This window comes from Nerophis ophidion, linkage group LG04 (genome assembly GCF_033978795.1).
Source record: "Nerophis ophidion isolate RoL-2023_Sa linkage group LG04, RoL_Noph_v1.0, whole genome shotgun sequence".
Classification (NCBI taxonomy): Eukaryota; Metazoa; Chordata; class Actinopteri; order Syngnathiformes; family Syngnathidae; genus Nerophis; species Nerophis ophidion.
In genome coordinates, this window is record NC_084614.1 from 15,080,966 (window position 1) to 15,098,465 (window position 17,500).

A 17,500-nucleotide genomic window follows, 5' to 3' on the forward strand; every position below is an offset into this window, starting at 1 on the left:
GTCGTAGTGAGTTGTCTGCGAGTCGCATGAGTCGCAGTTGCCGGTCAGGGCTTTACAGGCGTTCCAGTAACCCGCGAGACGCTTCTCATCCAGGTGGACGTGGATTGCGGAGTCCAGCTGAGAGACAAAGACGGAGGTGCATCTCATTTCATAACAGCCAATATAAGAAGCAAGGTTAGCCATTCACCTTAAAGGCCAACTGAAACCCACTACTACCGACCACTCAGTCTGATAGTTTATATATCAATGATGAAATATTAACATTGCAACACATGCCAATACAGCCTTTTTAGTTTACTAAATTGCAATTTTAAATTTCGCGCGAAGTATCCTGTTGAAAACGTTGTGGTATGATGACGCGTACGCGTGACGTCACGGATTGTAGCGGACATTTTGTTCCAGCCCGATCCAGCTATAAGTAGTCTGCTTTAATCGCATAATTATACAATATTCTGGACATCTGTGTTGCTGAATTTTTGCAATTTGTTCAATTAATAATGGAGACGTCAAAGAAGAAATATGTAGGTGGGAAGCGGTGTACTGCGGCTGCCTTTAGCAACACAAACACAGCCGGTGTTTCCTTGTTTACATTCCCGAAGGTGAAGCTTTACTATGGAACAGAGCGGTCAAGCGAACATGGTTCCCTACCACATGTCAGCCGGCAGGTTTCTGTGAAAAAATTGTGGTAATAAGTCGGCTCTTACCGTAGACATGAGGGGAGCTTGTGTCGTTCCTCGTGCACTTGTCAAAGAGGCAGCTGCGGACTCTCTTGCCTCCTCCGACCGGCCGCCCCTGAACGTGGGATGCTTACACCGTGGAGGAGGGGGGGAAAAAGCTCAGCCCGGCCCGACCGGCTGCCTTCGCTTCGCCTCGTCGAGAAACGTGGCTTCCCTCAGAGACACTGGCGGTCACCACACCCGTGGCCACACCCTCCAACTTTCAGGTACAACAGTATAATCTCACTAAAACACTTGTAACACAATAAGCAGATATGGGATTTTCCAGAATTATCCTAGTAAATGTGTCTAATAACATCTGAATCGCTGCCACTGCCCTGTCTTTTTTTTTCTTTCTAGTCCTTCACTCTCACTATCCTCATCCACAAATCTTTTATCCTCGCTCAAATTAAGGGGGAAATAGTCGCTTTCTCGTTCCGAATCGCTCTTGCTGCTGGTGGCCATGATTGTAAACAATGTGAGGATGTGAGGAGCACTACAACCCGTGACGTCACGCGCACATCGTCTGCTACTTCCGGTACAGGCAAGGCTTTTTTATTAGCGACCAAAAGTTGCGAACTTTATCGTCGATGTTCTCTACTAAATCCTATCAGCAAAAATAAGGCAATATCGCGAAATTATCAAGTATGACACATAGAATGGACCTGCTATCCCCGTTTAAATAAGAAAATCTCATTTCAGTAGGCCTTTAAGACCATCACGTCTCTCTTTAATAAGACAGAGAGCCCTTTCACTATTATTATTGTAATATTCCTAGCAAGTATAATATTTTAGATTTGGACATCTATCGGACATTTTTGGATGTATGTTTTGTTTTTAGGGTTTTGAATGACCTTGCCCCTGCACCAATACAAGTTTTTATAAAGAAAAAACCGAAATCGAGTCAATACTAGAGTGTTAACCAGGGACAGTGCGTTTCCCACTTCAGCCTTAAGTGATGTCCGATTTCAATGACTACCGTATTTCCTTGAATTGCTGCCGGGCATATAGTATGCGCCTGCCTTGAATTACTGCCGGGTCAAACTCATTTCGCAAAATAATTAGCGCATGCTTAGTATTACCACCTGGTCAAACTCGTGACGTCACGAGTGACACTTCCCCTGTCATCATTTTCAAAATGGAGGGGGCTGATTTCAATACCGGTAATTTGAAATCACATAAAGGGAAGAAGATTAAGACCTATTCGGTAGGATTTAAGGTCCAAACTATTGAATTAACTAATGCTAAAAAGAACAGTTAGCAACTATGTTTTACTAATATACCTGTGGAGCAGACAGGCAGGGCGCGCTGGAGCTCGGCCCAAGATGGCGGCGAGGAGACGGCGAGCGGAAGAGCGACCTGGACTAAGGTTTCATTGAAAAATAAAGTCAAACTGCTCAAGCCATGTCCTTCCTTTGTGGTCCTGGGACCCCGCAAGACGACGGCTTGAGACCGTCACAATACCGTAGCTGCATGTGTCAAATATGAGTCATTAAATGACTCCCGTCTCCTGGTGGTAGAGGGCGCTAGTGATCCTTCTAGCGACTACTCGGCTGCAGAAGAAGCGAAATGAGTTACATGATATGTGCTGGAAGAGGTAATAAAGGAAGATCTCCATCGAGACAGAGAGACTTTTAAAACTGAAGAAAGATAAGAAAGACTTCTATAAACAAGTTATTGATGCTTTTGATCCGTAGGAGCTGGCATGGACTATATTTATAAGTAAAGGTGAAACCATAATAAGGTTTTTTTTTATTAAATGTACTTTTCATGATTCTATCCTTACATCACACTCAATTTTTTACTGCATGCCTTTGGTAAGTGCCGGAGTGAGAAGAGGTTTTAAAATAATTAGTGCATGCTTACTTTTACCGCATGCCTTTGGTAAGTGCAGGAGTGAGAAGAGGTTTTAAATGAATTAGCGCCCCGGCGGCAATTCAAGGAAATACGGTATCTCTCAAAATACCATGATTTATGTCACCACATGACCATTGCTGGAGAAATACTATGCAGGAACACATTCACACTCTACTGAGCATTGAATCACCTCAACAGTGTACTAAACAGGTTATTTTAAGTAAAGTTAAAGATAAAGTACCAATGATTGTCACACACACACTAGGTGTGGGGGAAATTTGTCCTCTGCATTTAACCCTTGTTCACCCCCTTGTTCAATGGGTCCCATTTTTATAGTCTTTGGTATGACTCGGCCGGGGTTTAAACTCACGACCTACGGATCTCAGGGAGGACACTCTAACCACTATGCCACCAAGTAGGTTTTCTGGCTCATTTAAAAATCAGTAAACCCGCAACAGCAATTAAAACATATCGTAATGTGGTACTGTCAAAATTAAAGTTGCAAAAAACATATTAAACGTGAAAAAAATAAAGAAATTAAATGTTTGAATTCGCCTTTCGATGCCGTATAAGCCAGTGGTGTCGCTCGTAGACAGCTGAGCTAGCTTCCAGTGTTGGCGTATCTTAAATATCTTTCTTGCTCTCTGGAAGTTTGTCCTCCACCCACTTCCTGTCCGCTGCAGTCCGATGAAGATGACGCAATTTGAGGAAACTGTTGTCCATTTTTATACAAGAGCAATAACTTCTAATATTAAACATAGTAATCATTACTAATAATCACAGTTCTATAGTTAACTCATGATCGATTATTACTAATAAGCGTAGATCATCTACAAAACCCCAAAAGCAGTGAAGTTGGTAGAGTGGCCGTGCCAGCAACTTGAGGGTTCCGGGTTCGATCCCCGCTTCCGCCATCCTAGTCACTGCCGTTGTGTCCTTGGGCAAGACACTTTACCCACCTGCTCCCAGTGCCACTCACGCTGGTTTAAATGCAACTTAGATATTAGTTTCACGATGTAAAAGTGCTTTGAGTCACTAGAGAAAAGCGCTATATAAATATAATTCACTTCACTTCTTGAAAATGGCCTTGCAAATATATATCTGCCACCTAATCAACGTTTTCTTCTCCTTCTTTGTGGGTTAAAAAAGCTAGAATCTGTGATTTTTCTGCTACACTTCCTGCTTTAGTAAATCGAAATTGCAACTTATGATTGGATGCTCACAAGTTGAATGGCAAGTGAGTATCCAATCACAGTCTCGTTAACATCAGGCTACCTAGACAGGCTACTGTCAACAACTTGTGTTCTCAAATTTATCCGCCAACGGTCGCGGGTGTGGCTCCGCCGCGGCTCAAACCAGTGAGTATCCAATCACAGGACGCGTAGAAGGCCTTACTGACAACAACGCGTGATCTGATTGGCTACCGCAATTATCTATCAACCGCATGTGTCCGGTCACTTACAGTGCACCACTGCTGCTCACTGCTCCCCTCACCTCCCAGGGGGTGATCAAGGGTGATGGGTCAAATGCAGAGAATAATTTCACCACACCTAGTGTGTGTGTGACAATCCGCGGTACTTTTAACTTTAACTTTACACTCTTTTAGTCCAGTATAGTACTACTGTATGAGGCTGAGCCAATCAGTGGCCACGATACTGAAGAGTGCGCTCTGATTGGTTTAGTGGCCGATACTACTGTAGTACTGATATTTTTATTTCTGAAAATGCTTAAAGGCCTCCTGAAATGAGATGTTCTTATTTAAACGGGGATAGCAGGTCCATTCTATGTGTCATACTTGGTCATTTCGCGATATTGCCATATTTTTGCTGAAAGGATTTAGTAGAGAACATCGACGATAAAGTTCGCAACTTTTGGTCGCTAATAAAAAAAGCCTTGCCTGTACCGGAAGTAGCAGACGATGTGCGCGTGACGTCAGGGGTTGTGGAGCTCCTCACATCTGAACATTATTTACAATCATGGCCACCAGCAGTGAGAGCGATTCGGACCGAGAAAGCGACGATTTCCCCATTAATTTGAGCGATGATGAAAGATTTGTGGATGAGGAAAGTGAGAGTGAAAGACTAGAAAGAAAAAAAAAAGACTATACAGTGAGAGCGATTCAGATGTTATTAGACAATTTTACTAGGATAATTCTGGAAAATCCCTTATCTGCTTATTGTGTTACTAGTGTTTTAGTGAGATTATATTGTCGTACCTGTACAACCTGAAGGTCGGCCCCGCAACTTTCTTCAGCACCAGTCGACGGGTGGTGGCGATGCCCATCTCTGCCCTTCGCAAGGGACCCTCTTCGAAACACGATCTTTCGAAATGATCGCTGCATAATACACTGTACTTTGTGTGTGTGTGGTCCAATCCAACCGTGTTCGCTTGACTGCTCTGTTCCATAGTAAAGCTTCACCGTCATCTTTCGGGAATGTAAACAAAGAAACACCGGCTTTGTTTGTGTTACTAAAGGCGGCCGCAATACACTTCTTCCCACCTAGAGCTTTCTTCTTTGACGTCTCCGTTATTCATTGAACAAATTGCAAAAGATTCAGCAACACAGGGGTCCATAATACTGTGGAATTATGCGATGAAAACAAACGACTTATAGCTGTGAACGGTGCTGGAACAAAATGTCCTCTACAATGCGTGACGTCACGCGCACGCGTCATCATACCACGACGTTTCAGCAGGATACTTCTGCGCGAAATTTAAAATTGCAATTTAGTAAAGTAACCCGGCCGTATTGGCATGTGTTGCAATGTTAAGATTTCATCATTGATATATAAACTATCAAGACTGCGTGGTCGGTAGTAGTGGGTTTCAGTAGGCCTTTAAAGTTAAAGTACCAATGATTGTCTCACACACACACACACACACACACACACACACACACACACACACACACACACACACACACACACACACACACACACACACACACACACACACACACACACACACACACACACACACACACACACACACACACACGTGTGGCGGAAATTCTCTCTGCATTGGACCATCTCCCTTGATCAACCCTGGGATGTGAGGAGAGCAGTGAGCAGCAGCAGTGGGCGCGACCGGGAATAATTTTTGATGATTTAAACCCAATTCCAACCTTGATGCTGAGTGCCAACCAGGGAGGTAATGGCCGCAATTTTATCGTCTTTGGTATGACTCGGCCGGGGTTTGAACTCACGACCTACAATCTCAGGGCGGACACTCTAACCATAGACTTATGGATGACTCTAAGCACAAATCTTGATTCAATTCGATTCCAGTTCTGGGGCTCATGATTTGATTTAAAATCAATATGATTCTTGCAATGTGTTATTTTGTACAAAGTTAAAACACTCTTAAAGCAGATTACAAAAAGCTTCCCTTGGCTGCTAAACAAAGATGGCCTGGCTTACTGTGAACTTAAGATGTGACTTTAAGGTTTTACTACTTATGTATAAAATACTACACGGTCTTGCTCCATCCTATCTTGCCGATTGTATTGTACCATATGTCCCGGCGTGAAATCTGAGTTCAATGAACTCCGGCTTATAGTGATTCCCAGAGCCCAAAAAAAAAGGCTGCGGACTATGGAGCATTTTGTATTGGGGCTCCAGTACTATGGAATGCCCTCCCGGTAACAGAGATGCTACCTTATTAGAAGCATTTAAGTTCCATCTTCAAACTCATTTGTATACTCTAGCCTTTAAATCAGGGGTCTCAAACTCAATTTACCTGGGGGCCACTGGATGCAGAAACTGGGTGAGGCTGGGCCACAAGAATTTTTTTTTTTTTCAAAAACTGTAACATGCACTTCTTAATGAATTCACCTTCTTTGAATGGCTTTCCCGCCCTAACAACATACTTGCCAACTCTCGTGATCTTTCCAAGAAAGACCCGAATATCAATGCCCCTCCCAAGAATCTCCCGGGGCAATCATTCTCCCGGTTTCCACCCAAACAACAATATTAAGGGTGTGCCGTGATGGAACTGTCTTCAGCGTCCTCTACAACCTGTCGTCTCGTCCGCTTTTCCACCATACAAACAGAGTGCCGGCCCAGTCACATATTGTATGAGGCTTCTGCAGACCACGGAAGTGACTGCAAGACATACTATAGATCAACAGCCATACAGGTCACACTGAGGGTGGCCGTATAAACAACGTTAACACTGTTACAAATATGCGCCACACCAAACAAGATTGACAAACACATTTTGGGGAGAACATCTGCACCGTAACACAACATTAACTTGACAGAAAAAATACCCAGAATCCAATGCAGCTCTAACTATTCTGGGCTACAATAGAGGGCGGGGTTGGGGGTGGCGGGGGTGTATACTGTAGCCCAGAAGAGTTAGGGCTGCATGGGGTAATGGGTATTTGTTTTGTTGTGTTTATGTTGTGTTACGGTGCGGATGTTCTCACAAAATGTGTTTGTCATTCTTTTTTGGTGTGGGATTCACAGTGTGGCACATATTTGTAACAGTGTTAAAGTTGTTCATACGGCCACCCTCAGTGTGACCTGGGTGGCTGTTGACCAAGTATGTCTTGCAGTCGCTTACTGCGTCTACAGAAGCCAAATACAACATATGGCTGGGCTTGCACAAAATGCCCCCTTACTATTGTTGATTGGGTGAAATTCGAGAGATTGATTACTCCTTGAGTGGCACTGAAAATTGAGAGTTTCCCGGAAAAATCGAGGGTATAAAAGTATGACGATGTAAGCACCAATCATATAAAACTCGCGGGCCGCACCAACATTAAATTTCCGCATTAAGGTGCGGCCGCAAAATAACGTCTGTTTTAGATAGACCCCCCTTTTTAAACCAGTTGATCTGCCGTTTATTTTATTTCCTACTCTGCCCCTCTCTGCCTTGTGGAAGGGGGAGGGGGGCACATGTCCGGTGGCCATGGATGAACTGCTGGCTGTCCAGAGTCGGGACCCAGTTGTGGACCGTTTGAATGTGCATTGGTTGGGGACATCTCTGCGCTGCGGACCCGTCTCCGCTCGGGATGGTCTCCTGCTGGCCCCACTACGGACTGGACTCTCACTATTATGTTAGATCCACTATGGACTGGACTTTCACAATATTATGCTAGACCCACTCCCTTAGAGGGGGTGGAGGGTCACCCACATTCTGTGGTCCTCTCCAAGGTTTCTCATAGTTATTTACATTGACATCCCACTGGGTTGTGAGTTTTTCCTTGCCCTTATGTGGGCTCTGAACCGAGGATGTCGTTGTGGCTTGTCCAGCCCTTTGAGCCACTTGTGATTTAGGGCTATATAAATAAACATTGATTGATTGATTGATTAAAAACGTATTTTAAAAAAAATATTTTCTTGAATATTTTGAATCGATTCAGAACTGTGATTTGAATGTGATTTTTTTTTTTCCCCCCAGCGCTACATTCGCATATTGGTGGACAGTGAGTGTGTACCTTCTTAGGAGCTCTTTAGTCTGCCGGAAGTGATCTCGGGCCTTCTCAAACGCGGCTGGTCCGTGCAGCCTTGCTGGAAGAAAATGGCCCCCAAGTCGTAGTGAACCTGAAAAAAAAAATACCAAAAAATAAAATAGATGAATAAATCAAAAATTAACGATCAGTTCAACTTGCAGGACCCACTTGGCAGTGGAGCTCGTCGGCGCTGATGCAGAGCCCCGCCGTGGAGGACTCGGTCTCGCCGTTGGCGGGCGGCGGCGTCTGCGGCCAGCAAGTCCAGGGTCCTCATGTGTGCACATAGAAGTCCTTCTTCAGCCGTAGAGCTCCCGCCAGGACACTGATGGAGTCGCTAGCCTGCTCTTTCAACTGGACACAAGAATGGCAGACATTGTCCTATCAGAACAAGGCATTTTTTTATATATTGTTGCGGTTATTGACCAGAGACGAGTATCTCAATAACCCGTAGCCGGGTGTCCAAAGTGCAGCTCGGGGGCCAGTTGCATACTACAAAATACTATTACAAAAATAACAAAAAAAAGTGGAATAAAAGAGCAAACAGGTGAAATGTAACAAGAAAAAGTTGCAACGTTGACTCGAATGACACAAAGCTGCCATGCAGGCATTTTTTTTCTTTACAGCTTTCATTGCTCCAAAAAGAATCAATCAAAATCAACAGTGTCATAAATGGACATATTGAAGGCTCCAATTACTTCACATCAACTATTCCACTTGAAATATTTTTGGAGAAACCATTGCATATTTTGCGTAAAAGTTTTTTTTTTTTAATAAGTTCAAGTTCAAGTTGAAGTACCAGTGATTGTCACACACACACACACACACACACACACACACACACACACACACACACACACACACACGAGGTGTGGCGAAATTATTCTCTGCATTTGACCCACCACCCTTGATCACCCACCTGGGAGGTGTGGGGAGCAGTGAGCAGCAGCAGGGGCCGCGCCCGGGAATCATTTTGGTGATTCACCCCCAATTCAACCCTTGATGTTGAGTGCCAAGCAGGGAGGTAATGGCTCTCATTTTTATAGTCTTTGGTAGGACTCGGCCGGGGTTTGAACTCACAACCTACCGATCTCAGGGCGTAAGCGTAGAAAAAAAATATATATATATGACTTATTTTGAACATTTTTATGACTAAGAGCATTTTGGGTCCTTGGGACCAAGCTTACGGGGAGCCCTGGAGTAAAACAAAAAAAAATTTAAAGTAAAAATAGAGGTGTCCGATAAAATCGGACTGCCGATAAATGCTTTAAAATGTGATATCGGAAATTATCGGTATCAGTTACAAAAAGTTAAATTTATGACTTTTTAAAACGCTGCTGTACGGAGTGCTACACGGACGTAGGACAGAGCGCCAATAAACCTTAAAGGCACTTCCTTTGCTGCCGGCCCAGTCACATAATATCAATGGCTTTTCACACATACAAGTGAATGCAAAGCATACTTGGTCAACAGCCATACAGGTCACACTGAGGGTGGCTGTATAAACAACTTTAACACTTTTGCAAATATGTGCCACACTGTGAACCCACACCAAACAAGAATGACAAACACAATTCGGAAGAACATCCGTACTGTAACACAACATAAATACCCAGAACCCCTTGCAGCACTAACTCTTCCGGGACACTACAATATACACTCCCCGCACCCTCCAACCCCCAACCCCGCCCACATCAACCTCCTCATGCTCTCTCACAGAGAACATGTCCCAAATTCTTGGCTGCTGTTTTGAGGCACGTTTAAAAAAATAATGCACTTTGTGACTTCAATAATAAATATGGCAGTGCCATGATGGCATTTCTTTCCATAACTTGAGTTGATTTATTTTGGAAAACCTTGTTACATTGTTTAATGCATCCAGTGGAGCATTGTAGTGGAAATGTCGGGGACTTGACCCGGGGCCTCATCCTGTTCGTGACGCCAATTTTATGTGGTGGCCTGTACCAGGACGCCAATTTTATGTGGTCGAAAAGTCTGAATCTTAAACAGGAACAATAGAGAGTTCGTTACAACAGTTTTAATTACTCATAATCAGATAGTACAAAGTTGGATTGAATCGATATGATTACAGACAGTGTCTCATGAGACGAAAGATGGTACACCCTCGTGAAAATAATTAATAAGAGCGCACACCTCAGGCTTGGTCTTCCCTTCTTATTCATACGCTCCATGATAGCCTGATTTGTAGCCTAACAACTTATGTAACTGTCCAATGTTCAGAGTGACTTGACCTCTTATGTCAGGGGTGTCCAACTCAAATACAGAGAGGGCCAAAATTTTAAACGGAACAAAGCTGCGGGCCAAGGTTGAACAAATTAACCTTTGAATAGATAGATAGGGATCCAAACGAGTTTTGCATTAAATATTGAACAGGCAAGGCTTATATAACTTTAGTGACATGCAAAATCCAGTTTCAAATAATAATAATAATAATTTAAAAAATATCAATGGCATATCAAATAAAATTTAAATAAAAATGTTATGCCTTTTTTTCTATTTGTAATCTTCTGAGGTAAATATCAATTTTTTCCACAGGCTAATAATACATTTGAAAATAAAATAACAATAATGAATGAACCAAACATTCAAGCCTTGAAGTAGCAAGAGAAAATGCATGAATAAAACGTTAATTATTGGTCAGTTTGCTGGAAGTTTCCCGGAGAGTTAGTTCTGAGTATTTGTTCTGTTGTGTTACGGTGCGGATGTTCACCCGAATGTGTTTGTCATTCTTGTTTGGTGTGGGTTCACCGTGTGACACATATTTGTAACAGTGCTAAAGTTGTTTATACGTCCACCCTCACTGTGACCTGTATGGCTGTTGACCAAGTATGCCTTGCATTCACTTGTGCGTGTGTGTGTAAAAGTCACAAATATTATGTGACACGCTGTTAGTATGGAGGAAAAGTGGACGTGACGACAGGTTGTAGAGAACGCTAAAGGCAGTGCCTTAAATGCACGCCCCCAATATAGTTGTCCAGGAGCAAATCGGTAGAGATTCGGGAGAATGGTTGCCCTGGGAGATTTTCGGGAGGGGCACTGAACTTCTGGAGTCTACCGGGAAAATTAAATGGTTGGCAAGTATGAGTATTAGCGGTGAATGCGGTGTTACTGCGGCGCCGACGCTGTATAACACCGGCGGGCCGCTCTAATGCTAAATTGATATTGCCTCAAGGGCCAAATTAAATTACACGACGGGCCAGATTTGGCCCGCGGGCCAGAGTTTGACACCCATGTCTCATGTCGAGTCCCTCCCAATGCATTTAGTTTGGAGGTAACCCTAGGACAGAAATTTTCCACTACAGCATCACAACAAAATTAGGCATAATAATGTGTTAATTCCACGACTGTATATATCGGTTGATACGGAATCGGTAATTAAGAGTTTGGACAATATCGGATATCGGCAAAAAAGCCATTAATGGACACTTCTAAAAAAAAAAATGTAAATCTATATTGTAAGTGTTGTTGAAAACTTACACTTAATATTTTTTGTTTTAAGGATTACATTTTTGTTGTAAATTATTATGGTTCTGAAGTCATGTTATATTTTTTGTAAATAAGACACATTTGGTGTACTATAAAAAGGGCAATTTATTTTCTTTGTCACACCGCTATTCTCGCAAGATTTGGAGTTGCAGACATGCAAAGGACTTTGGGCCATCAGCAGCAGTGAGGAACATTTGGCTAGCTGAACAAGGTATTTGTCATATTGTGTTGAAATGTTCTGTATATTTGTGGGAGTGCATTGGTTTGATTTTTTTTGTACGCTCATGTAGTTGCACAACACTGGAGTGTTTGCTGCCCAAGAACCTCCGAAGTGGCAGGCGGCCACGAGGTAGCTATTTTTGTTTGGCACCTTGTTTGCCTGGGACTGAACTATTTCTAAAACTATTGTATTTCATGTCTTGTCCTGTAGTTTTTTCACGGCTTAAACTCAAGTAAAGAGCCAGTCTTTAAGAAACCGAGCCAGTGTTGTCATTTCGGAGCACATATGTATTGTAGTTAAAAATTAAAATTGTCAAATGGCCCCTAAATGCTAGGATTTTTCAGTGGAAAAATTTGGACACCCCCCGCCGTAAGGTTTACTCATTTCAATGTTTGCTTACGACACTGAGGATGTTGTCCGTCATCTCTTTCTCCTGCTGCACCACATTCAACCTGCAGGAAGCAGAATAAATCAACCTTCGTGTCAAGAACGGCTCCAACTGGCTGAATCAGGAGGGACAACTTGCATGTTCATCTGATGCGGCCCCGGTTTGGTTTGCTTCTCGGGGAAGCTGCTCAGCACGATGGTCCTGATGGCCCTTTGGGAAAGCGTGACAGCGGCGTCAGCGTTTCACCTCTGCCTTATTGCGGCTGCCGCCGGGACTCACCAGCGGTTTGTAGATGAGGACCGCCATGGCCGTGGTCGGGGGCAGGGTGGGACAGGTCCAGGTCCACGTGTTTCACCCCCGGCGGCACTTTGCTCACGCACAGAGCTCGTTGAGTAGCATGTTCAAGACGGGGATGGTCAAGCTGATGTGGGGAGGGGGGATAAGCGCACGTGACTGATCGGGACACATTTTACGCATGCGGTACGGCCAAACGCACCCTTTTTCCAGCACGTCCAGGTCCCACTTCATGTGCGCCGCCACCTTCAGGGCCAGCAGCTTCAAGGTCCGGTTCCGCCGGTTGTCCGCCGGAGGCTGGACTTGATTCTGCTCGTTCACGGACGGCTTGGACGCCTGCTCCAAGAACTGGACGATGAGCTGTGCGGCGGTCGGGTCTGAGGGCGACGCACAGGTCAGAATAATAATAATAATAACAATACATTCCTGAGCATGCTTTGGGCTTGCGCCGACCTGCGTTCCACGTCTGCAGGTGTTTCTCCAACAAGGCGGGTCCAGGAGGAACTCAAACCAAGAAGTCTGAAGAGGCGTGCTGGGCGGCTGCTCGTCACAGCGGCGACCCGATCCGCCGCCTCCGCACTCATCCTGCCCTGCTGAGCACAAAGCAGTCTTTTACTTTATTTGCACAGTGGAACCTCAATTTACCAACAGGGTTCGGGAATCGAAAAGTTTGTATAGCAAAGCAAATTTCTATTAAAAAAAAAACCAATAATGGATTCAGACTGGACAAAAGTCATAATTTTTTAGTTGAGGTTTATACACTTTGAACAACTTATTTGTAGTTAAACACGTGCACACACAGAGAAGTCCATTTGGTGCCCTCACAAACAATCAGAAATCCTTAACGCTAAAGAAGAACTGCAGTTTTGTGGGGAATTTAGCCTATTGTTCACAATCATCATGAGAGACAAAAATACAGATGTGTGTTTTTTGGGGGGGTTTAAAGATAATTAAAAAACGGGAGTGATCGCTGTAGCCTTTCAAACCCTCCAACTTTTATATTGTAGCCTTTCAAACCCTCCAACTTTTATATACACACATACGTAACAGGTGGCGATGGATCTACTTTCTATTTAATAATAAGCCAAAACCAAAACAACAACAAGCTAATCTGTCCTCCATATGCTCTGCTCTGCCAACACGTGCATACACAGAGAAGTCCCTTTGGTGCCCTCACAAACAATCAGAAAACCTTAATGCTAAATGAGAACAGCAGTTTTGTGGGGAATTTAGCCTATTGTTCACAACCATTATGAGAGACAAAAATACAGATGTGTGTTTTTTGGGGGGAATGGGGGGTTTAAAGATAATTAAAAAACGGGAGTGATCGTTGTAGCCTTTCAAACCCTCCAACTTTTATATACACACATAAGTAACAGGAGACGATGGATCTACTTTCTATTTAATAATAAGCCAAAACCAAAACAACAAGCTAATCTGTCCTCCATATGCTCTGCTCTGCCAACACGTGCATACACAGAGAAGTCCCTTTAGTGCCCTCACAAACAATCAGAAATCCTTAACGCTAAAGGAGGACTGCAGTTTTGTGGGGAATTTAGCCAATTGTTCACAATCATTATGAGAGACAAGAATACAGATGTGGGTTTTTTTTGGGGGGGGGGGGGGGGGGGGCGAAGGTTTAAAGATAATTAAAAAACGGGAGTGACCATTGAAGTCTTCCAAACCCTCTATCAACTTTTATATACACGCATAGATAACAGGTGGCGATGGATCTACTTTCTATTTAATAATAAGCCAAAACCAAAACAACAACAAGCTAAACTGTCCTCCGTATGCTCTGCTCTGACAACAAGTGCATACACAGAAGTCCCTTTGGTGCCCTCACAAACAATCAAAAATCCTTAACCTAAACGTTTGGAGCAGCCGAGAGAGTGACCGGACGCAAGGGCTGAGCGATATATCGATATATCGCGGGTTTGTCTCTGTGCGATATAGAAAATGACTATATCGTGATATTCCAGTATACGTTCTCACACAGTCTCTTTTAGTTGCTGGCATTACACCACAGGCTCCTCCGCCAATTGTACGGAATATGTACTGTACTGTGCAATCTACTGATAAAAGTTTCAATCAATTAATCAAAGTCATTTAAAGTGTTGTAAAATAATAATATCAATAATCAACATAAATAATAAACACAGTTTTGAACAATTGTTTATACAAAAAAAATGCTGCAATGCATGGTGGGAAGTTGGCATCACTCCTAGTAACGCTATAATATGCCAAGTTATCTCAAGAAAACAATAACTTGCAAGTGCTGTGGAATAAATGACGACGCAAGTGTGTAATATCTAATAATGTACCTCATTGATAATTAATAATACATTTATTTGTTTACAATCTGCGGCCTGCAAACAGAATTTGATTTATAATTTGAGGACGCACATTAAAAAAAAGATGCAATTGATCTCAAAACCAATGTGAAGTTTGGCGCAAGTGCGGTTGTTTAAGTGTCCCCTGTGGCCCAACCGGGCGGGGCTTTTTTTTTATGTGGTCAATGGAGGTGGGTGCACTGCTTTGCTAAGACAGTACACAGCAACCGATATTGTAATCAAATGCACCTCTCTACCTCTGGCGTGTTTTCTTTACACTTCATTTTCTAGCTAGCTCACAAACTACGGACGAATTGGCTTACCTTAGTGGATAAACAATGATCTAGCAGAATAAAATATTGTATAAATATATAAAAATTGACCCCGGGAAACAGTGAGAGCCACACGGACTGCTGTTTCTCACATAATTCATTCTGCGCTTCGCCATCCTTTCGCTCATTTCCGGTTGGGGTTCGTCATCAGGAAGTTACAAACTGCGCCGCGTTTACGCATATTTATACAATTGTGAAAGTGCACCACGATTTTACATTTTTTTGTGTGTTTTATGTATATATACGTCGTGTATTAAAACAGTTGTTTATGTCGGTACAAAAAAACAAAAACAAGTCTGTATAAAAAAATATTTTTTGGGGGGGGGGGGACACTCCAAAATGGGACACATTTTTACTTGTGTTGTATGGAGTTTAATATGTGTCTTTAATCCATCCATTCCTACCGCTTATTTCATTTGAGGTGACGAGGGGGGCTGGTGCCTATCTCAGCTACAATATGACACATTTTTTGACACCGAATGTTTTGCATTTGAATTTTGGGAACATAACTTCAAAAATGTGAGCATAATTAGCGTTTAACAAATCACTTTGTTAAAATAGTGTTTTAAAAAATCAGTGCAGAAATAGTCGTTGGTTTGTAAACTCCAAGACCCACTTCCGGTCAATTAAAACGGAAGCAAGCGTCCCTGTCTCGGAACCAGCCAATGAGGTGTTAAGTTTGCAGTCATGTGACACAAATATGACAATTACCGTATTTCCTTGAATTGCCGCCCGGGCTAATTCATTTGAAACCTCTTCTCACTCCTGCGCTTATCAAAGGCATGCAGTAAAAGTAAACATGCGCTAATTATTTTAAAACCTCTTCTCACTCCGGCACTTACCAAATTCATGCAGTAAAAATTTGAGTGTGATGTAAGCTTGGACCTAAATCCTACTAAATAACTCTTAATCTTCTTCCTTTATGCGATTTCAAATTACCGGAATTGAAATCAAGCCTCTTCCCTTTTGAAAATGATGACAGGGGAAGTGTCCCTCGAGTTTGACCAGGCGGTGATACTAAGCATGCGCTAATTATCTTGGGAAGCGAGTTTGACCCGGCAGTAATTTAAGGGAGGCACATACTATATGTCCTGCGGCAATTCAATGAAATACTGTACTTCTGCATTTTTAATTTCTTACTCACACACAATTTACTTCCATTGTCAGCATAAATTGCTGTCAAAACAATTATTTTCACAAAATTCAAACGCAAAATTTAAAGTTACATACATTCATTATAGAAAAAAAGACAACTTAACCTCCATATGCTGCAAGTCGTAAATATCCAGCTTTTAATAAAAAAAAATAAATGATAGCTAGCTGGCTACAACATAACTTTAAGTGGGGTCCATTAGAAAGAATGGACCATGAATTGATTAACGTGGACCCCAACTCAATTAAACAAGTTGAAAAACTTATTCGGGTGTTACCATTTAGTGGTCAATTGTACGGAATATGTACTGTACTCTGCAATCTACTAATAAAAGTTTCAATCAATCAATTAATCAAAAAACATGTTTCTCACACACGAACGCAGACAAATATTTGGGCTCAGTCGTCGTAAAGTCAGTTTATAAAACAAACAAAGCAACACAATAAGAATATAAGGCATAAGGACAGAGAGGCGCTGCTTTAAAGGCAAAATGTCAGCAACAGCATCAAACGGAACCCCGCTTTATTGAGGCACGGCTCAGACAACCAAGGAATCGAATCGTTCAGCTGGCTGAAAAGTCAACAAAAGCGACTCACAATGAGAGTACAGCTAAGCTTGTTGGTGTTGTACTAACTTAAGAGCACATACAGTAAAATGCAAAAGCTTAGAAGTTATTTAGAAAAAAAACATGTTAGTGTAAAGATTTCATTTTTCCCCCCTCATATTAATTTTTTTTTTAATGATAATGGCATTTTTGACACACCCGCTTTAGGGATAGATGGAAACAATACTTCATTGTCAGCCAACTGGCCACGGCCTTATTGTGACATCATGAACATATGGGTAATTGTAACAGGTACTAAATTTACATCTTAGAAGTAAAGTAAGTCCATGTTTGGGCAGAAATGACATACAGTACAGTGATTATTACAGCATATGCCTGAAGGTCCATACAAAGTCACGGTGAACAGCAAATCCTCCTGTCAGGACTGGAAGGAAATGACCGTGTTGACTTTGTAGACGTGGTAGGAGCGGTTCCAGAAGACGCGCGTGAAGTAGTTGGTGTAGGGCGAGTTGTTCATCTTGATCTCTTGGCAGAAGCGTCTGTGCTTAGAGAAGGCGTATGTCTCGCCTTTGTCGTATATCACCTGCGAGGAGGGACGCGCAAACACACATTTTGCGAGGCGAATGGACCCGTGTGTTATAAAAATGGACTCACGTGGCCATTGGCAATGTCCAGCAGGT

At 42.7% G+C, this 17,500-nt stretch overlaps 2 protein-coding genes across 3 annotated transcripts in view; both read right to left on the reverse strand.

Annotated features, from left to right (window-relative positions):
• Positions 1-15,218, reverse strand: part of ints8 (integrator complex subunit 8) — a 37,128-nt gene extending 21,910 nt beyond the window's left edge. The window contains 17 exon segments of the mRNA XM_061897188.1: positions 1-117; positions 8,004-8,068; positions 8,071-8,122; positions 8,200-8,265; positions 8,267-8,307; positions 8,310-8,382; positions 12,156-12,207; positions 12,282-12,353; positions 12,423-12,430; positions 12,432-12,470; positions 12,472-12,527; positions 12,530-12,564; positions 12,640-12,814; positions 12,891-12,929; positions 12,932-12,970; positions 12,973-13,027; positions 15,195-15,218. The exon segment at positions 1-117 is cut by the window's left edge and continues 36 nt beyond it. Coding sequence (XP_061753172.1) covers positions 1-117; positions 8,004-8,068; positions 8,071-8,122; positions 8,200-8,265; positions 8,267-8,307; positions 8,310-8,382; positions 12,156-12,207; positions 12,282-12,353; positions 12,423-12,430; positions 12,432-12,470; positions 12,472-12,527; positions 12,530-12,564; positions 12,640-12,814; positions 12,891-12,929; positions 12,932-12,970; positions 12,973-13,027; positions 15,195-15,218 — 1,008 coding nt within the window.
• A 1,428-nt stretch (positions 15,219-16,646) lies between these two features.
• The window catches only part of dpy19l3 (dpy-19 like C-mannosyltransferase 3), a 40,510-nt gene continuing 39,656 nt past the window's right edge, over positions 16,647-17,500 (reverse strand). For both annotated transcript variants that reach the window (XM_061897190.1, XM_061897189.1), the window contains 2 exons: positions 17,475-17,500; positions 16,647-17,403 (listed from right to left, as the gene is read on the reverse strand). The exon at positions 17,475-17,500 is cut by the window's right edge and continues 133 nt beyond it. In XM_061897190.1, the coding sequence (XP_061753174.1) occupies positions 17,239-17,403; positions 17,475-17,500 (191 nt within the window). In that variant the 3' untranslated portion in view covers positions 16,647-17,238. The remainder of the gene's footprint in view (positions 17,404-17,474) is intronic.